The sequence below is a fragment of the Protopterus annectens genome, chromosome 1.part2 (assembly GCF_019279795.1).
Source record: "Protopterus annectens isolate FY-2018-M chromosome 1.part2, PAN1.0, whole genome shotgun sequence".
NCBI lineage: Eukaryota > Metazoa > Chordata > Ceratodontiformes > Protopteridae > Protopterus > Protopterus annectens.
Genome location: NC_056727.1, coordinates 1,260,022,292 through 1,260,045,080, shown reverse-complemented (window position 1 = coordinate 1,260,045,080; position 22,789 = coordinate 1,260,022,292). Strand labels below are relative to the sequence as shown.

General features: G+C 38.0%; 1 protein-coding gene across 3 annotated transcripts in view; it reads right to left on the bottom strand.

Annotated features, from left to right (window-relative positions):
* Window positions 1–18,458: 18,458 nt before the first annotated feature.
* EVA1B (eva-1 homolog B) overlaps window positions 18,459–22,789 on the bottom strand; it is an 897,639-nt gene continuing 893,308 nt past the window's right edge. For all 3 annotated transcript variants that reach the window (XM_044060128.1, XM_044060129.1, XM_044060130.1), the window contains one exon: window positions 18,459–22,039. In XM_044060128.1, the coding sequence (XP_043916063.1) occupies window positions 21,630–22,039 (410 nt within the window). In that variant the 3' untranslated portion in view covers window positions 18,459–21,629. The remainder of the gene's footprint in view (window positions 22,040–22,789) is intronic.

Here is a 22,789-nt window from a genome sequence, read left to right as displayed (position 1 = left end):
ATCCCTCTCTTCAAAGGGGGTGATTCTTTTGAATATTCCAACTACTGCCCCATAGCACTGCTATCTCCTCTTGCTAAAATAATGGAGAAATGTATCCACAAACAATTACTTAGTCACCTCCTAAACAATAATCTCCTCGCAAACTGCCAACATGGATTTCGTCCCTACCATAGCACCACCACAGCCTTATTATCCTTTATTGACTCCATTAATAAAAAACGAAATAATAACTTACTCTCATCAGCATTTTTTGTTGACCTGTCAAAAGCCTTTGATATGGTGAACCACCAACTACTCTTACATCGCTTAAAATCTCTTTCTCTTGACAGCAATGCCTTAAACTGGTTTTCCTCCTATCTTCAAAATCAAAAACAAGCAGTGTTATGGAACACTAATCTCTCCGAACTTCTGCCCACCACTCTGGGAGTCCCTCAGGGCTCCATCTTGGGTCCTCTTCTATTTTCCATCTTTATCAATGACCTACATCTTGTCACCCCTCTAACTACTTGTATCCAATACACTGACGATACCACCATCATTTGCTCAGCCACCACCCAAACTGACCTACACTCACTTACCCAAAAAACTTTCACCACCATAGAGCAATGGTTCTCTAACCACTGTCTCCTCCTAAACCCTAAGAAAACTAAACTTCTCCTCTTTCTACCCACACACCAATCCCCCTTTATCAACTTCTCTCTCACCTCTAACAATGGCACCCTTATCTCTCCTGACCAAACAACCAAACTTCTTGGCATAACTATTGACAACCTACTTAAATTTGACTTTCATATCAACTCAATCATAAAAGCAACTAATAGAAAATTAGGTTCTCTCTAAAGAATCAAACCATTTCTAACTCCTGAAGCAAGAACTACCATAGCTAGAACCCATCTCAGATCGACACTCCTATATGCTTCCCCAATATATACTAACCTTTCTAAATACAATATTAATAAGCTTACAGCAGCCTATAATAACATTGCCAGATTTGCCACTGCCTCCCCATATAAAACACATCACTGCCAGAATCTCCGCTACCTAGGATGGCTAGAACTACCCCACCTAATTCAATACTATCAGCTCTCCATAGCCCAAAAAGCCCTTCACCACCCTGAAAATACACCTATGCTCTCCACCCTTATAAAACCCTACAACAACCTAAAAAACCTCCGCTCATCTAACAAAACACTGATTCAAACTTCTCTATCAAAAAACACAGCAGGTGACTCTATATTTTCCAACTCAGTTGGTAAGTTATGGAATCAATTTCCCCCTGACCTAATAGCCCAAACATCCATCACACTGTTTAAAACTAAACTAAAACACTATCTAACCAATCACTGGCTATGCTCATGCAACAACCCAAGCTGATCTTTACAACTCCTCACACAAACTGCATCCTTTACACTTCTCTCAGGTCTATTTTTCTTTCTTTTTCAGTGTTCATTTCTACTATAAATGCTGTCTCTTATCTATCAACTATACTCTTCTCTACATTCTATTACTAACTCTCTTATTTTCTACTAGAAATACTATCAATTATCTATCAACTATACTCTTCTCTACATCCTATTGAAAACTTTTAACAAACTCCTTAATCTCTACTGTATCATAGTACACATTCCAGTATTTCTGTATCAGCTATATCTCCTATTACCTTACTTTCTCATATTGTGGTTTAATGTCTTGAGTATTTTTGTGCTTGAAATACCCTATGTATTTGTGTAATATGGTTATTGTGCTTGTAATAACTTATGTGGTGTGTTTATATTTTTTACCATGTATTAGATAGCGGAGCTTTTCTCCTCGGGCCTCCACTGAAAATGGACATGTATCCAGTTGGACTAGCCCGGTTAACAAATGTAAAATAAATAAATAAAAATACAACAACCATTACATCACATCAGTATTATCCTTTGATATATTGTACAAACACATGAATGCACCTTTGGATTTCATGGGAGTAAACATTTCTTCTGACAGTTTCATAGTGTTAGTACTACTGTGGCATATGCATTGAGTAGTGCGGTGTACACAGTGTGCTCTAGTTCTTGTGGTATGTGTACAAACATAGAGAGAAACCTTCAATAACCACAGAACATTGTTATAGGACTGATCACAACTGTGTGCACATAAGCATACTCATTTCATTGCCATCAATCTGATCCTCTCTTAATTCACACGGTAATTTAATTTGTTTGTGACAATATACACTTCTACCTCCAGATGCATGTGCTGACAATACATAGCTCTCGGGAATACATAACATCAGAGTGTGGTATTTGCATCTGTTCTTATCTGTCTGCACAACAACTATCAGGCAAAAGTGCCTTAGACAAGGGTATTACATATGTCACACTCTTATTCCCACATTTGTGACATCACATACACCTACATATGGAATGCATAACCACTAAAATAGTGAAGTGTACACTTCCCTTCAAGGTTGATTCTCCTCACGCATCTGTTAGGCCTATTTCTGTGGCATATGCAGTTAATACTCAGGTCAGTAATAACATTGAGGAGATGGGTTCGATTCTTGCAAAAGAAAATTGTGGCTTCTGAGCCATTCCTATTTTCTAACATGTTATATTGACGAAAAGCACACTCTACAAATAACCCATAATGTATTTACTGTCCTTGCAAACTGTCATCTCAGCATGTTAATGGCATTCATGTGTCATGTAATTGCCTCTGTTATAATATTAATTGTGCAACTGTCATGTCTACTTTTATTTACCTATTGATCAGGAAGTATGACCACCAATAATCATTATGACATATGTATTACAAAATTTTATTATTACAAAATTATCTTTGTGACATAAGCACCTTCGCATCAATTATCTTACTAGAACTTGAACCTTTAGCCTCCTCTCTTACATATTTGTGTGTACATCTCTTTGATTTCTGTGCACATTGTACACTTTTCCTGCCTGGTAACCCATGTATTGTAGTCACCCTTGCCATTTCCCCTCCCCTCTTATTTCTGTATTCATAAGTTTGATTTTGTGCACATTGCACTTAGTACACTTTCCATGCCTGTGTATTGCCTGCATTATTAGCCTTATGTAACTCTTTGTACTGTCCACAGGTCTGCCCATAGACAAGCCTGCTTGTTTACTGTTTGTGCTCGTGCTGCTCAACACCTTTTCCTGGCTGCCAACGCTGTTTCTGGCCATGAAAACTGGCTTCTATTATTGTAAGCATGATGAGCAGCATGCATATGCGATTATCACTACTGATCATCATGCTAACATGTAAACATCATGTAAAGTTCGTGCAAAGCTTGCACAATTGTTCACGAGTCCCATAGAGTAAGTCAAAAAATGATATGGCCAAAAAAAATTATTTTTCTTTAGTGTCAAGCTGACTCTAAAGTGTGTTATAGGAAGGGGTGGGGCAGCTAAAACTCAGATCATGTAATATTACTGTTTCCTTAATGTACCTTATTTTATTACTTTTGCCCTATGTCTGCCAAGCATGAAGTTTCCATTTGATCAAACACTACACTGTCTGAGGGGAACATCAGCCAGACAGCCATGGCAGCATTTCCATTTATGGCTTAACCCCAGCAGTGTTGGTAAACTGAACATTTATGCCAAGGACTGCTTATGTCCATCTGTTTGTACCTGCATGTTCCTCCACATAGGGCAACAATGACTACCATCACTGGCTTTGGCATCCATACCCACATCTTTCTTGCACCCGCTCCCTGCATTGTGATGAGCCTTTTTCCTGTCATTCGAACAACTGCATGGGCCAACTGAGTACCATCATCCCTCCCCACCAGGAAGAGCATGCCCTGCCTCCCCACCTGTGCCATCAAGTAACCAAGCTGATAGTTAAACAGGTTGCCTGTGATGTAGTCAGGTCATTAACCATCTGCACCACCGGAGCAGACTTAACACATTGTTTTTTGATCAACTGTCTTAAAATATTAACATGTATGCTACCACTTCAAGAAGCAATGACATCTAACCATTACAGTTATTGATGTTGTCCCCAGTTCACTGTCATCATGCAGACACTGAAGAGACACAAACAGGGCACACAGCCAAAGAACAGCAACTGCTGAGCAAGTATTTTACCTGGCAAAAGGGCAATTCTATACTTGGATACTTTTGGTGGAAACCTACCTGCAGTATGCACTACAGTAAGGTAATGCTCAGGAAGATGTCAGCAGGGAACCTTGTGAGCAATGCATGCCAACCCAAGTCTAGAAAGCACCAGAAAGAACAACACCAAAGATGTTGATTACAGTGCATAAACCTTTTAATGCAGATCATTCACTGAGTTCAGCAATCTAAAATTTCACATGCAGACTATATCTGATGGACATGTTGGCAATGCAACAGTCCTCATAACATTTAAAGACCACAGTGCATACTGAACAGTGACCAGACTGTGTTTACCTTATATTAGACATGGTATTTACTCACAGCCAATAAGCACTACATTTGTGTATTACACATGTCACAAGCACAGTCATGCATGGATGTGTGCAACCTGGAAAAAGGGACAACTTGGATTTCAGAGATATGAAACCCCATGCAGCTACATCACTGTGTAGACTGAACACATCTATAGAACTGATCTTGTCATGTAACACCCTGCAGACCTACATGCTCTCATTCTCCTGCATGGAATGCAGACCAGCCTCAGTGCAAGACAGGCTCTGTATTATCATGCTTGTTGCTAGTTTTTAGACTGTATGACATGCTGGAAGCACCACTATCATATATACAGTGTTCTGTGATAAAAAAAATGTGGATGCCACAAGCAGCATCAGACCCATTTTCTTCTGCAACAATACAGTAAGGATGCAAATTCATCCGTGGTCTGGCACACATGTCTCTAATGGACACAGGCAGCCTGTAAATGGTTCATCTCCCAGCCTATAAATGGTTCATCTTTCAGGCCCCTGTTTGTAAATGTTTCATCTGCCAAGTCCCTGTTTACATTTATCAAGGGTACCAGAACTTGTTAGAGATTTGGGATGCATGGGTAGGTTTAAAAAGGCCCCTGTGGTCATTAGCCTAGTAAACACCTATAAACCTATGAACCAAAGTCTACAGTCCCTGCCCAGTGAAGTACAACATACTTGCAACAGAAGCATGCATCATCCATACAAAATCTAATAGTTGCATTGTCCTCACCTTCTTATGACACTCAATTATCCTATACATTCAGTCAGACTCTGCAATGACAGGATGTTAAAGGTCACGCTGTATACAGTCACAGCCTACTATGTGCATATCCTTATACTGCTACATCTGTGTTGAATGTCACAGCATTTACCAGGTGGATTGTGGGATGAATTAGTACAGACACATCTTTCCAATGGCAGGACACTCTCTTGCTGCCATATATGTTTATACATTCCTGCATCTGCACCACGGCATGTGTAACCTTTGGTTGTTTGTGAGAGCTAACACAATGCTCAGTATGCGAGACAGACATAGGGAATTAGCTTCAGACATCCATGAGATTTATATTGAGAAAAAACATCTAGAAAGAATGTGTGCTACATGACATGCAGCGGATCACTGACCTCTCTAAGACTGTGCTCTCCATGTTCTAAGTACATACTTCATCTTTGTTTAAATACATCTCATGTAGTAGAATTAATTTTGCTGAACTGATCATTTTAAATCAACCTTAAGCATATTATAGGCTTTTTACATCAAATGAAATCATTTGTTCTCATGCAAAATCCATTTTTCAATGTTTAGTGTTATGATTTGCATTCAAACTGCTTACATTTCTGTCTGGTTTCATCAGTGATCTTCCATGTTTAGGGAATTTAGTGCTATCATTCACTCTTGATGTTTGATCTTGCTTTTGAGAACTTACACTGCACTATAGATTTCTTGGTGACATAACTTCAGGATCTTCTTGGTGCAATTCTTGACCATTGTACTTCTCACAGTCTCCGTTTTCTTGTGACAGTACTGTCTGTGAAACTGCTGGTCATTATTCCTCCTTGGATTTCAACATAACTTGTCTTAAACAAATACCTGTGAATTCACCTTTACATCTTTACATCTTCCCCATGAAAAACATGGGAGCTGGGATTCCTATACTGTTTACTCATGTCTTTGCATACTACCCAAGGTTGTTCAGTTCATAGTCCTCTCATTGCTCAGTTGTACACCTCTACTCAACTCAACAGTGTGGGATTTTAGAGTTGTACAAAAATGTTGTTGTCTCTGGATGAGTTCTATGCTATTGGTGCCCATTAGAATCCCAGTGTACTATTCTGGAAGGAAAATTGCACAGTGTGGAGATTCACAGACTTATGTGATATGCAATATGCATATAGTACATTGTACAAAATGCATAACTCCATGCAACAATTTAGGCATATGCATTTATGTATTTCTTAGAGTGACAATACTCACAGTATGAATTGATCTAAATTCTCCCTGTTCAGACCGTCAAGCCAGGTAAATAAAGAATTGTAGTATGTGTACATGAAAGGATATTTGAGGGTCTGTCCATTTCTGTGCATGTTTGTTTGGGGATAGTTTACACCTACAGTGTGTTAGTGGATTCTGTGAATGTGTGTGTGTGTGTGTGTGTGTGTGTGTGTGTGTGTGTGTGTGTGTGTGTGTGTGTGTGTGTGTGTGTGTGTGTGTGTGTGTGTGTGTGTGCGAATAGCCACTGAGGTAAGTAAAGTTGTTTCAACTGCTCAGCTGAACAATTCATCATGATGCAAATTTTATTTTAATTCAATCCAGTGGCACCCAATTTGTGCACGTCTTTGAATCACATTAAATCAGACAAGTATAACTAGTCTTATAGCCTGGCTCAATTGTGCAGAGGGATGGAGCCCTGTCTGCGACTCAGGTGACAGCAGATCAATTAATGGCCCTACCACTAGAGGAACCAGGCAAGGAGGAAGAAGAATGAAGGGCATGGCTCACTCTACTTTCCAGGTGGTTTTAGGAAGAAGAATGAAGGGCATGGCTCACTCTACTTTCCAGGTGGTTTTAGGAAGAAGAATGAAGGGCGTGGCTCATTCCCCTTCCCAGGCAGTTAGTTGGTTTACAGGCTGTCAATGAGCACACAGATTGATGCAGTTTTTCTAGTGGAGATGGGAAACTATTACCTCTGCTTGGGGACAAGAGGGCAGAACAGCTGCTGCTGTCAATGTCCCTTGTGAAAGTGAAGGACAATCAGCAAGGGCAGCTTGTTGCATGCCCCAGTTTGTTCATGTAGCCAAGTGTGATCACAGAATAGTGCTTCATGCAAAAACCAAGACAGCTCTGATGACTGCCTAAATGATGGCCCCTCTAGTTTAACCCTCAACCCTGGATGGACAACGAATTAGACAACTGGCCAGGAAGGAGACTGATGAACAGCAGGAAGTGGAGCAAAAGCTACGAAAAAAGTACAAACTGCCGAGTCAAGCAGGACAACTTACATGTCTTTAAACAATGACTATGAATCCTAGTCAGGACCTTGGTTTAGCTGTTTTACCAATGACTTCATCAACTATTTCAGCCTTAGACTGAAAACTTCCCTGTGGTTTTTATCATGTAACTTTCTTACCATCTTGCAAATCTGAAAGCCTTCTAAATTTTCTAATAGTATAACATTGCTGATTACTCTCTATTTCCATTTGTTTATATAGATTTTCAGGCATCTGCGACATAGAGCAATTCAGTACTGTATCTAGGGTAGGCCAAATGGAGCTGCTGCACCAGACACTAGTTGTCGGGGTCGGGGATAAAAATGACATCTTACAGAAGTTGCCCAGCTGGTGCAAGAGCAGTAACAGGATTAATGCAAAGATCTGCAGCTGAGATCTTGGGTGCATAAATTAATGTATTAAGTTTGGAGTGTGTGTGTGTGTGTGTGTGTGTGTGTGAGTGCGCACGCAACTCAAGCAAGGAGCTAGTATAAGTTCTGAAAGCTCTTATATTATTCCAGCTCCTTCTTTCAATTATTTCCACTTGTCTAATACATTTAGCTTTGCGTGGCTTGAATGTTATATGCTTGCATTACCACTCATACACAAATCTAAGTTCCTGGCTCTTAGTCTGTTCATCATTGTCAGGTATAATAGTATTAGGTGCTTCCTGTCATGAGAATATAAATACTAATTAGCTTACATTTGTGTTTGTCAGTCTGATTTTTTCTGGAAAATTGAAATAATAATTGGCGCATATATGATACATAGCTTTTCTAAAACTGAGTAAATGTCTGTCTGCTTTGCTCTATGAACCATCTTGCACTGGGTATGCTACTATCTTTTCCTTTGGTTTGCTGTTATGGTACTCATTGCAGAAGGTATAGTTCCATGTCATTTTTTTTTCTGGCTTATACATTATGGGACACTTTCCAAAACTTCCAGGATAGTGCTACAGTGGGCATCTTCCACCTAGCCATGGTCTCCTATCACTGAATTTTAGTGCAACCCAAGTCATAAACTACCCAATGGTTTGCAAATACTGCATGGAGTACAAACTGAACAGGCAACAGGTAATGTGGTTCTGTAATATTCCATTTAAATGAATCTTGTTTTATTTTGTAGCATTCATTTAAATTAATCTTATTATACTATCTATAACTTCCATGATGCTATAACGGTTCATTGCCATTCAAAAATGTGCACAGTGATTGGACAGCCCAGCAAGTGTGTCCATTGAAAATCGAGCATATACCAATAGAAAAAGTCTGGAATCCAAGTCCTATTGAGCAGCCTGACTTCTCTAGTGGCATATTTTTAGAGGACAGAGCAGAATACAAGAAAAATCAAGAACATTCTGCAAAACTAAAGAAGCAAACATATCTGATTTTCTTTGTATTTCTGCACTGTCCCTTCTAAAATCTCACCGAATCTCATACCTCTCAACTGTTCAGACTTTCATAGTAAGCCCAGATTTTTGTCTCATAGTTTTTTTTATTTTCCTCATAAAAAATGTAGCTTTCTGGCAAGCCACTATAAGTAATTAAATAATGACAGACATTTGAGGTTTGCACTTCATAGCCTTCGGAAAAATGCAGACTAACACAAAACCTCATATTCCATTAACTTTCTAAGTTTATAAGAGCAATAAAATCTGTCCCTATTTTGGACCTTTGTTCCTTCATTATGTTTGGCTTTGTCTAGGTTTCTTGCATTAAGATTCCATAATGGCAGAGGGAGAAAAAAAAACAGCAATGGAGACTCTCTTTTCTCTGTTGATTTCCTGAACAGCCCTGATGTACTGTGCAAGAATGGGAACATTATTCCCATACTCAAGTGCAGTACATAAATAAACGCAGAAGAATGTGGAGGAAAATTACAGTGCTATTATGCAAAACACTACATTGCTGTTATATAAAGACATTATTTAAGAAAGGTAATTGTTTTGTTTCTTAAATACTGTTACGGTATAATAGCAATAACACATGACTGGATGTGGGTATCAGAGGATTTACCATGGCTAGCTTAATTTCATCACTTGGACTTTGCCATCATGATCAAATCATGCCAACTTGGGTAAATCCTGTGATACCCATACCCAGTTGTAAGTTACTGCTAAATAATCCAATGACCACCAAGCCACCTACATAATCATGAAGTTCACCAAGGCCAGATGTCCCACAGTGCCACCTGCATATCAAGACTGGTACTGCAGGCATTTGAGTCGGTTTGGCAAAATATTTAAGGACTTCACCTCATAAATGTCAAATGTCCTGAGATTTTAGGACAAAAATATTTCCTATATTTTATGTAATAGTTGCATAAAACAGTTATTCTGTATCTGAAACACCTAAATGTTATAAGAAACAGAATAAGCAACTAAAATGCTACTAGAATAAGCTTTTATTTAGGCAAAAAAGTGTAGTTCTGTCCTTTGTACTGGCCATAGGTATGTTTCAGACTGCAAAATCTGACGTTTGTACCAAAAATGTCCCACTTTGGGCATTTGAAAAGGTGGCAACCCTAGGCTACTGTGCATGTGCACAGTCTTCAACAAGCATCCCCCTAACTCCTGCACTGCCTGAATCTAGCTCCACCTGTATGTCAGAACTGATATTTCAGGCATTTGGGCCTACAACCATATAATGTTTGCAGTACTACTTCTCCTATAAGCATAGAGTACCACCTGTGTCACAGCTCCTCCTAGACTTAATCAATATCAATGAAATCTTTAAATGTACTGTGGTGCATGCAATTTAATTCCCTTTTGAAAGTGGGAGAATAGCATCAGGGTTCCTCTTTTGCCAAGGTAGCGTTAAGAATCCTGAAGTCATTTTTGCAGAATCATTTGTGGAATTAACTGCTTAGAGTAGAACACTACCTTAAGTACAATTACATTTGGAATCCCATGGTAAAGCTTTTCCTTTCCATTTTCATTGTATTATTCACAGATGTGACTCACACAGAGTGTCATGGATAAAAAACTATTATTTTGTCAACTTTGAACACTGAAATCTGAATGCAACTTATATGTTTCTTGAAAGAAACATAATACTGAATTTCTTCTGATTATGTAGAACATGCTAGCAATAGAAATATGAATCATCCAGAGAACACCAAATGCTGCACTGATGATTTTAGTTAGGCCAGCCTCTTTCAATAACTTCCCTGTTCTCCCTTCCACATTAGTCCTCTAGATTTTTAACGTCCTGACAATCAGAACCCTACAGAAAACAGGAATAACCCACTCTGTCCACTGATAGGGAATGAGGTTCATGGGTTCATAGGTTGGTACTAGGCTATCAGCCCTAGGGCCTATACATGCCTAGCCATAACAATTCCCTGGCTATTTCTTCCCACACTATTTACTTCCCTGGACCACTGTCTAGCAGGGCGACTGACGTGATCCCTGGGGTGAATTTCCTTTCTCCCATCCAATTGTCAAGGAGTGACCGCCTATTCCTAACCATTAGTGACAGTAAGTTTAGTTGTTACAGAGTCAGTCAAAGGTTATCATTTAGTGCCACACTGACAAACTGAAGCCAGAATAAAAGCTAAGAAACTTTGAATGGTAGAAATAGAGGGGGACAGTCACAAGTTAAAGTTGTCAAGACAGCAGTGACATCAACCTTAAAAGTGACTGTGTGAAAACAGTACAACAGTCCTTCACTGAACACACACTTGTGGCTTTCCTCTAGTCCTTATAAAAAATGGATTGCAGGAGCCCAATTTTACTCTTTGCTTTTTTTAATACCAGGAAAGAAACAGCATTAAACACTGGTCTAAAGACAACATTTATAACTAAGAGAAGTACGGTGAAGAAAGTAAATAGAACATGTCATAGTACTAAGTATTATAATCATAAAAAGGCAATAATCTGAACAAAGACAGTAATACCTGCAGTGAGACATATCAAACACAGAGACAGAATGTCATCTAAGCAGAGTAAGAGAGGCTCAGAGCACTTCCTTGTTTTAACTTGTCTGTTTTGTTGTACAGTTACCCAATAATGCAAGGTGCAAAAGTAAGGACAATCCCCAAAACAGAAAATACTGTATCAGAACTTGTCAGAGATTTGGGATGCATGGCTAGGCTTAAAAAGGTCATTGTGGTCATTACCCTAGTAAACACCTATAAACTTACGAACGTATGAATAAAATGAAGTACCAAAACATGCCCAAAAAGAAAACGTCATATTACCTGAGGGGGGTTCTGTGCAAGATAAGTCTAAAAAGGGCACAGTAGAAGTAGGGAGCAGCAGAAAGGTACACAACAGTTTGCACCAGGAAAGCACAGTATCAGATAGCAGACATTCCTGCACCACAGGCCAAACTGCTTTAGTGCATCTGTGCTAAACAGCCTCTGGCATCTGAGAATCAACACCCAGTAAACCATCAAACACAGGTAAAGACAGATGTTGAAAATGCTGTATACAGAACTAAAGAACACATGCAACTCAAGCAGCTGTGAAGTAAGCAGTAGATTACAGGTTCAAAGGTCCATAAGTTTATCCTAAGTCAGTGATCTGTCACCCATTCTAGGCTTAGCCAACAATGCCATAGAAGAAGAACATTAAAGGTGAACTAACAATTCAGAAGATGATGCTAGGAGGTAGAGATGATTTGGGAGCTATAGACAAAATATTTTTCAATTGGGGTTATACTAAAGAGAAGGAAATAGAGGCACTCTGGAGAAAAAGGAAGGAAAACAGAAAAAGAAACTGGGAGGTCTGAGGAGTGATAATGGAGTGATAACATTTGGTTTGGTATAGTCTGAAGTTTGTAACCAGTGAATCCTGGAATGATTTTATGGGGTGCCTTCCAGTCATATAACTGAAATCTGAATGTTGGTAGGGCCTTAACTGTCTTCCAGATAGGGGAAGCATGTTCCATAGGCCTGCAAGTTGCTGGGTGACAAAAAAAAAAACATGAATTAGGACTTGATATTTTGGCACAAAACTAGATTTTTGGAGCAGATATCAACTGTGAAGTTTTTCTTTCCAAGTAAAGGACGGTTTTAGAGAACAGGGTTTGACGTTGCTTGTAGTTCACAAAGATTCACAAAATGCATACTGCCTAACCAGATGAAGAAAATCCAGAACATAACAGAATAACCAAATACAGCCACAGAATTACTGGTTTCATGTATTAACAAAACTGTGCATAAAAAAAGAAAAAAGAAAGAAATAGACATGTCTTTGATAAGCTCCGGTATTTTTTTCTTTCCTTTATTTTATTTCTTTATTTATTTATATAATTATGTATCTATGCATGCTCAAGCGGTTTAAGAAGATTCACACAGTGAAATCAAACTACAAGGGCTGTCTCTGTCAGGCTAGATCAATTAAAGTAAAAATAAAACACCTTTTAACAAATTGCTTTGGACTGGTGAAATCAAACTGCAAGAGCTATCTCTCTCAGGCCAAATCAATTAAAATAAAAAAAAAACACAACTTTTAACAAACTGCTTTGGACTGGTGAAATCAAGCTGCAAGGGCCTAGCTCTGTCAGGCTAGATCAATTAAAGTAAAAATAAAATACAACGCTTAACAAACTGCTTTGGACTGGTGAAATCAACCTGCAAGGGCTATCTCTGTCAGGCTAAATCAGTTAAAATAAAAATAAAACAACTTTTAACAAAATGTTTTGGACTGGTGAAATCAAACTGCAAGGGCTATCTCTGTCAGGCCAGATCAATTAAAATAAAAATAAAACACAACTTTTGACAAACTGCTTTGGACTGGTGAAATCAAGCTGCAAGGGATAGCTCTGTCAGGCTAGATTAATTAAAGTAAAAATAAAACAACTTTTAACAAACTGCTTTGGACTGGTGAAATCAAACTGCAAGGGCTATTTCTAGCAGGCTAGATCAATTAAAGTAAAAATAAAATACAACTTTTAATGATCTGCTTTGGACTGCAGAAATCTACCCAAATAATTCACAGATAGAAATATGCCTTTTAGGCCCAACAAGGATATAAACATGGTGAGAACATAAAAAGATTTCAATCAATCTAATTTTTACGGCCTTAGCCACTCTGAACGAGTTGTCTTTCAAGGTATTTCTTATTTATTTTATTTATTTATGTATGTATGCATATAGGCATGTATTTGCTCAAACTGCTTTGACTAACTATTTGCAAAATCAAATAACAGAATGAATGAAACAGGAAAGCATGCAGTACTGAAATTACTTTCCATGACTGAGTATAGTGAAAGTACTTCAACAGCCAGCATTACTATCCTTTCCAGATTATGGTGATTTTTGCATATTAGACCAATGCAATAACCACTACATTGTGTTTAAGGGAAGAAGAGGTAAAGGTATATGGATGAGATGTTTGTCCAGCAAAGGACAATAAGTTAAGAAATGGGAGAAGGGGTCACGGGGATGGATTTTTCATACTGCCATTGTTTAATGGATCTGCACATTAGCAGTTCGCAACACAACTTGAGAGTACCACTGATTTAACAAAAACAAAAAAGACAAAAAGCATGTTTTTTCAATTTATTTATGACAAACGTCTAGTAATATACTTGTTTGCTGAATATACATAAATATGGAACACAACACATGCATAAGAATATATATGTATAATTTTATTTTTTTCAAAATACATACAAATATTATGTACATTTGAAACACCAAAATATTTTCAAGCAAATGTTTAAGAATTGATACTAATAACTCAGTTGTAATCTCTGTCAGGAATGTTAAAGAAGGCACAAAATCAACACTAAAAGGTCTCTCTTGTTCAAGAATTAATAAAGCAAATTATTCTTATTGAAGACAAACTGTAAAAGTGTTAAACATGTAAAAAAGAATGCATCAGTCAGCAATAACAGTTTTAATATGATAGCAAAATTAATTTAACTGCCTTCTTAAGTATAACCACTGAAATGATAAACTTGTTTGTATTTAATTGCATGAAAATATATTTCTATGGCTAGCGAATAATGCATTTTCTGAATGGTATGAAGTTAAAAAATCATATATAACCCTGCTGAATTTGGTTATGTGCATGTTCAGAGAGAGCAAACACAGCATTGCCCTCTTTCTAATGCTGAATGCCACATTAAAATCCATGGGGAAATCTCATTATCATGATCAGCAATTTAGATATCACTGTCTGACTCACCAAATAAAGTAAAAAATATCAAAAGCTGTCATGCAGGAGGTTCAGAGTCAAGCCAGTGAAGCACATAGCATGCAAAGTAGGCTTACACCTCACTGGATGGAAATGTCTCTACAGGAATTAGATTGTAGGTTCCTGCGTGTGACATTTCAGTTCTATCTTTCCCAACAGAATCCAGACGGAGTAATAAAACTCACAAACTGTATTAATACTGCACATTTTAAAGTGCTTTTTATACTGGGTGTCATATTTTGTCAAGCTTCATCATTTAATGGCAATTGAAATAACTCACAAGAGGCAGCAACGAGCACCTTAAATCATAACTGTCATTTTCATTCTTAGTGATCAAAGTGATGTCTGACATCATAGCCGTCATTTCCATTATTAGTGATTAATGTGGTCTGACATCATAGCTGTCATTTCCATTACTATTGGTCACAGTATGAAGCAATGTAAAATATCAACAATTCACAGAGATTTGCTAATAAATCAGTTGCATGCATTCTAAAGCATATTTCACATAGATAAGCACATTATATAACAGTCCGAGGTTTCCCTTGTGAGCATTCATCTAACTCATATTGCCTTACCTTAAGGGCATTCACCCTACTTATTAATGAGTGTAGTTTTCTACTTCATGTTGATTAGTCCTCAACTCTCCTAATTAACCAGACTATACAATGTTGCACTTGCTTCCTTAAGATTTACTTTTGTGGGGTCTTTCCATGCTTATAAATCCAACAGGGAAGTGTCACATGAAATATTTTGTCTTACGTCAGCACATTGTTTTTCCACCTCCTTGTGCTATGAATTGAGTCTACAAAGAAATTATTATATATATATATGTACTCTGCAATTATTTATTTTATTCCTATGCCCCACCCCAAAAATTGAGATGTATAACTCAATAACTAATATAAGAAGAAACAAACAAAATATGATTCAAGGCAGGCATTAGAACAAAAATGTAATCTATTTAGCAAAGAAAGCATAGAGCCAGAAATGAAAACCTTTATGAATCCCACCTAGTCTTCAATGTGTTACACTCAAACAATGTTCTCAGTTATGGAGACAGCAGTGCAGTGGTACAGCATTTAGGGGTGCTGACTCACAGCACCAGGTTCTCTGGTTCGAGTGTTAGCTGGGTTACCATCTGTGCAGGGTGTGCACATCCTCTTTATGTTTTTTTTCAGGGGCTCCAGCCTCTTACCACATCTCAGAAACATGTCCCAGGTAAAATGGCTTCTTCCAAATTGCCAGTATATCTGTATATATGTGTGTGTGTGTGTGTGTGTGTGTGTGTGTGTGTGCGTGTGTGCGTGTGTGTGTGTGTGTTTTCACCTGCTCACGTGTGACAGTGAGTGACAATGTGTATTCTGCAATAGGTTTGAAAACCATTGAAGACTGAATGCCAGGATAGGTTACAGCTCCCCTTCAAACCTGACATGGATTATGCATTCATGTAATCAGAGAATGAATGGATGCACTCAATTATTCCCTTCACTGTACATAGAATTAAAAAAAAAGAAGTGACTGTTCATCTCACATACAGATACAAAAGGACATAAGAAACAAATTCTGCAACTAGCAAGCAGGTTTCTGAATTTTACATTTTATTCACGTGTAAATGAATTGTGTTGCGATTATTGTTTCTACTATTATTAGTCTGACAGTTGGCATAAATGATGAAGGCTATGACTCGTTAATCAGCTACTTTCTCTTTTCTAGGGTTTGATTCCCTCAGCTGCCATTTGCCTGCTTAACCAGTCAATGTTTTAGGGCAATTGGGAAAAGTCTTTAAGGCTCTCAATGGTCAGCTAGACTGCACGGAATATTAATATTGATTCAGGGTACATAAACTTGCTATAAACTTAAGACATATTTTAGGAATTGCTTGCTGTCTTGCAAATCAGACCATCCTGTGACTGTGTAAATTGAGTATTGATGTTTAATGTGAATAGTTCATAAAAGGTGCATCCTTATTTATGGAAAATTTGTTGAAGTCTCGTCATGAGTATATGTTGGTTAGCTACAGCCATGTCCAAGGTTTCTATCTGAAATCACACAAATTTAGTAACAGGGGATAAACAAGCCGAATGAGATGTATAGTTCTACAAGGCAACCTTCAGTTATCTAGATTCCCATTACCATCTTCTGTTATCAGATTCAAAAGAGACATCTTTTTCTTATAGGTTGTAGTCACTGTTTTGATGTAAATGCCAGAGTCAACAGCTTTACAGAGCATGGCATCCATAACCACCAAACCTACAACTGCCTTACAGAGCATGGCATCCATAACCACCAAATCTACAACTGTTTTACAGAGCATGGCATCCATAACCATCAAACCTACAACTGCTTTACAGAGCATGGCATCCATAACCACCAAACCTACACCTGCTTTACAGAGCATGGCATCCATAACCATTAAACCTACACCTGCTTTCCAGAGCATGGCATCCATAACCACCAAACTTACAACTGCTTTACAGAGCATGGCATCCATAACCACCAAATGTACAACTGCGTTACAGAGCATGGCATCCATAACCACCAAATGTACAACTGCTTTACAGAGCATGGCATCCATAACCACCAAACCTACAACTCCTTTACAGAGCATGACATCCATAACCACCAAATCTACAAAGTGGGAAGAGGCCTGGGATAATCTAGTAGAAGCTGCTGACATGTCTATGTCCCAGTGGATCAAACAGAAGCCAGCAACTAAAACAGGTGTCAAGAATGGAAATACTTCACTGATGTCAGCATTCTCAGCCCTATTCGATGCTAGGGATCAGTCTTCAACTCCTTAGTTATATCTTTTTTCAAGGATACCTCACCCTTAAAAAATTATTTACAGCTTTCTTTTTTGTTATAGCTCTTCATGGGTGGTAAATTCTCTTGTCCCCATGGATGTCTATTCCAACTCAGAGGCTTCCATGACAGCATCTGTATTTTTTTACACCAGACAGACATGCTGAGAGACTTCTTAACTTTTAAGAGTTTTCCTAGTAAAACCTTGACACATGTGGCACTGTAACTCCAGATGGGAATGCTCATGTCATGATGGGAACTCTCATAAGCCAAATAAACATTTAAAATGCAAATGTTTGTATGGAACATGACTCCCACAGTCACAAAGTATTTTCATGGCTGCACAGACATTCTCCAATAACCAGAAAATGTTTTCCTAGGAATCTTTTATTAGTAAAAACAAAATGAAAACTCCAGCAAAGCTAGAACTTCCACTGAGTGACCTCCCAAACCTCTTGTATCAGAGGCACATGGGATATATGCAAATGACCCTTATGAACCTCGGGTGTTTCAGCTAATTGGCGATTTAGAATGCCCATGACTTGTTTTGTCATTTTAATGGACAATTTCAGGCCAATAAAGCCAAACCCCACTAGCTGTGGATATGCGTATTTTGGCCTTGTTATGACCTCGTCTGCACAGCAGAAGCAGTGTTTGACTAAGCATAAGAAACACAGGGCTGTTATACCCATCTGATGTCCATTATCATTAGGGTCACTGCAAAAATATCCCAAACAACAAACTAAAACAATAAGTGACCCTAATGATAATGGACATCAGCTGGGTGTAACAGCCCTGTGTTTCTTATGCTTAGTCAAACACTCTGCTTGTGCTGTGCTGATGAAGTCATAACAAGGCTGAAATATGCATATAAACAGTTAGTTGGGGTTGGCTTTATTGGCCTGAAACTGTCCATTAAAATGACGAAACAAGTCATGGGCATTCAGAATCGCCAATTAGCTGAAACACCTGATGTTCATAAGGGTCATTTGCATATATCCCATGTGCCTCTGATACAAGAGATTTGGGAGGTCACTCAGTGGAAGTTCTAGCTTTGCTGGAGTTTTCATTTTGTTTTTACTGACTGTTTTTTCAGTAACCTTCTCACGTATTGTTTTAGTTTGTTGTTAGGAATCTTTTATTAGGAAAAAATAAAGTAAAATGGTAAACAAATAAAAAGACTTCCTCCACTGGGGCACTCAGTATTCCAAAATCTTTGCAAAATGGAACTTGGAGGCTGAAAACTGGACTGAGTGACCTCAATATTTCTCAAAAAAAAAAGCAACTTAAAAATACACCCATCATGGGGGGGGGGGGGGGAGTATTATATCCCAGTGCTGGGAGTGGGCCTGTCTGTATTACTACAGCTAGGCAGTTAGATATGCATGTGGCTAATTCCCATTACCAAGAATACTACCACAACATTGATCAATAAGAAGGACGTCTGAATGCTGTCACAGAGTTCTTTTAAACTGATATTTATTGAATAATTTCTTTGAAGGGTGACAAAAGGTCTCGTCATTATTAAACACCGAATGTAAACAGAAACATCATGCATAGGTATACAAACCAGAGCGTTGTAGCTCAAGTATTGCAATGGGAAATGCAGTGGCCGAAAATAAATTTTGGGGAAACAGGACTGGGTAGTATATGCAATGGTCACTTGAATGGAAGCAATAGAACACGGGTAACTCAGTGCTTGTGTCTCAATTTTTTTTGATGGGGTGACTTCTCTACATGGTATGCATGTCTTCCTATGAGTGGGATTTTGTTAAGGCTTCAGTTTCTTTCCACATCCCAAACCATGCTAGTAGATGAATTTGAGATTCTCTAAAATTGCCCATAACTGTGTGTGTGTGTGTGTGTGTGTGTGTGTGTGTGTGTGTGTGTGTGTGTGTGTGTGTGTGTGTGTGTGTGTGTACACACACGAATATGAGTGCTTGTGTGTCTGTCTGCCTGACCATCTGTCTGTCAGGGTGTATGGGACTGGATGCACACATGTCCTGTAATGGATTAAGCCTGTTGCTTACAGGAAACCCTGATCTAGATAAAAATGGTTTTGGAAAATAACTAAATAAATGTACAATAATAGTCAACTTTTACATCATTATGAATGAAATTCTAGCTACGACAAAATAAGTGAAAGCAGTATTTTCTAACCCATGAACATGTTGGTAGACAGAAGTTATTCAATATTTCATTGAACCCTATTAAGCAAAAAAAAAAGGATAGGATGGAGTTATTCATTTATTCACGTTATACTTTTAAAAAGTTAAACGTACCTTACAGCTATCCGTGGTTTAAATTTTTTAAATTATCACTGTTCTGATGTAAAAAAAGGCATTAATTTCACCGGAGGCAATAAGTGCCACGAAGCCCAGCTTGTTTGTACAATTGTTTTTAGTCATGCATCTCTTCTTTTAAAGTGTAAATAATTATTTTCCTCATTCTGTTTTCTTTAAACTATCTTTATTTAGGACTGTGTTATACCATTCTATAGTAATGAGGGCTATTGTATGCTGGGATCAAGACAGCAGGCTCTGTTTGGCATATAAGACCTTAAATAGTGAAGTTTTTATGACGTACACTTGTCCCAGAACTAAATAACAATTTGAAAACACTTAGGATAAAAGTACATTCTTTACTACTTCTTCTTGTATAACAACCAAAGAAAACTTGTGCCACAAATAATGCCAATAATGCGGACCAAGTTGCCACTATTTATTAGGAAATAATGTCTCCAAATATGTTCAAAAATCTACTAGGTAGATTGCTCGTTATGAGGCTTATGATACAGATGTACTGGAATTTGTTTTCTGTGTTGGCCTCTAACCTTAAACATATCACCACCAATGTCATAACCTATGAACCTATGAACCTAACATATGGATCTAAGCTATGAAGTTCAAGGAATGACACTCATTTCTGCACATCTAATGCTAAACACACAAAATATAAAATGTGAACAAGAAATACATATGCTTCTGTGTGCAGGGACTGCTTGAACCTATTACCTTCAAACCATTGCAAAATTCTACTGTACTCTTCAGATGCATACTCTTATCCATTTAAGGATTTATCTGGGCAAATTTAATTAGACTATGTCAGAGTCTTGAGCCAAAATGAAAAGTATGTTAGCTGTGACTTGTGCACTACAAACCTGATAAAATAAAGCTGTAGCGACTGCTGCTACACAGCAGTTTAGGCTGATAGTTTCTCACCAACTGCCCTGCAGTGAGCTCTGTGGTTATTTCTGAGGTGCTTTCTGAATTCCACTCTTCATTATATGTGGGTGCTGATAGTTCTTCATGACAAAGCTAATGACTGGCTGGGTTACTGAATTTAGAATGTAGCTCATAGACAGATACCTCACAGTGCAGCATGAAATATCGGTGATGCAAAGCTCGAGGCAGGTCTAAGGAAATGTGTGATGCATATTTTATTATCATTAAGCCACCTCGTGTAGCAATGCCTGAATATTAGCAGAGTGCAAACATGCCACAGTCATCTCTGAGTCTCAGCCATTAGTGCTTCTGAGACAGTGGTGACTGCATAGTACTTAAGCTATCTTTTGTAGTAAAACACAAAGAAGCCAGTGCTTCCTGGTATTGTACAGATGTAATGGAGGTGCCCTGATTTTTAACACTCTGGAAAGATATGTATGTATGGCTTGGGCATTCAGCATGCCATTAAACTTCCAGTTGAAATTATTCCTTGAATAATTAGGATTTTTCCATTATTTCCATGCATTTCAGTGAATTCTCATATCGTCTCAAGCACCAGTCTTTAAAAAGTTCAAAGTTTTAAAGAACAAATATTGAAAGATATTCAACGTCTAGTGGCCAGGTGTCACTGATAATACCTACACACATAATTCAGAAAAATATAATTAAAAACAAGAAATTGAAATATAGCAGTATAGCTAAGAAACCAACTAATACTGGGCTTCTAAGTACAAGTCCTAGCCTAGGTCTTTGTAGGTAGATCCAGGGTGTTACTTCAAACTTTATTGGCATCTTGCATTTCAAAGATAACAAAGTGCATTCAGCAAATAGCTAGCACCCACATTTCCTATTTATCTGTTGCATTTAAATCTTAAGGCTTGACTGCATTCTCTGAGAAGACAAAACACTTCCTGTATTCAGTTGCAGAGGTGCTGACTTACTTAACAACACCTGGAAAACCAGAAACAAGAAGTTTATAGGTACCAGTGGCTGACATTAATGTCAAATAAGGCATAATTTAAACCATTCTAAATCAATAATAATGAACTCTGCCAATTGTTCCAGTCCCAGTTCCCAGAATATCTGGCTGTCCGTTTCTCCAGATCTCCCGTATAATGCGTTCTCTTTCCTCTAGGCGCTGAGCACGTTCTAGTTCTTCTGCAGAAGCAAAAACATTGACAGTAAGAGTGCCATCAGATGGACTGTGATTTGCTGTTGGAATCTCTGTCATTGGAACAGCAACATCAGCGTCATCATTGCCATCACTGTCCTCTTCCTCCTCTTCATCCTCTCGACTGCAGTCCTTAAGAATAGCCTTTTTCTTTGGAAGAACCCTTTCTGTACGAGGTCGACAGGAAATGCGAATCACTAGTAGACACAGACTTAGTATCAGCCCAAAGCATACACCAAGGACAAAATACAGGCCAAAACTTTCTGGATGTTCTATAACATACAAAAAACATAAACAATTTATTAAGTATGCTGAAAATTAATCTCTGTTTGCTTTATAAGGCATTCATGCATTAACAACATCGTTGCACAGACTTTTTGAAGCTTATTTCATAAGTATTTTTGCATTACAGATGCATTGCCTGTAGAGGAATTGTTTCTGTTTCTCTTCATTTTCCCAGAGAGCTAATTTTTAGTCAGTTCTGCATTTGGCATCAAACCTGTAATAAGATAAAATGTATAGAAGATTATGACCCCTTAACTTTCCCTCACCAGACAGATTGCTTTATCTGAGCTATCCTTTACTTAAAGCATGAACTCATGATTTTATAAAAGTCATCTAACTGTCCTGCATTTAGACCCAACAGTACTTTAATAAATTTTGTTTAGTTTGTGTACTATCCATTTTATTCACACCCTGACTTGGTTTTTATGTTTTTTTAACACTGATTGATTTTTTGATTGTGGATAGCTAGAAAAATAATGTCCCTGTCCTTAGAGAGGTAGAAGAAGCATGCAATATAGACAACTGTGAAGCACTCAGAATAGTGAAGTGGGAATAAACAGTCTGGAGTAGAGCAGTAAACAGCAACAGATGCTAAATTATAATAGTGTTATATAATCTAGCAACAGATGCTAGATTTACTGTTAGCAGTCATTAAAATGAACTAATGGTAAGTCAGGAGTGGTTCAGCTGTGCAGGAAACAAAAAATACAAGATAAAGGAGTACTGCTGTTGCTGCC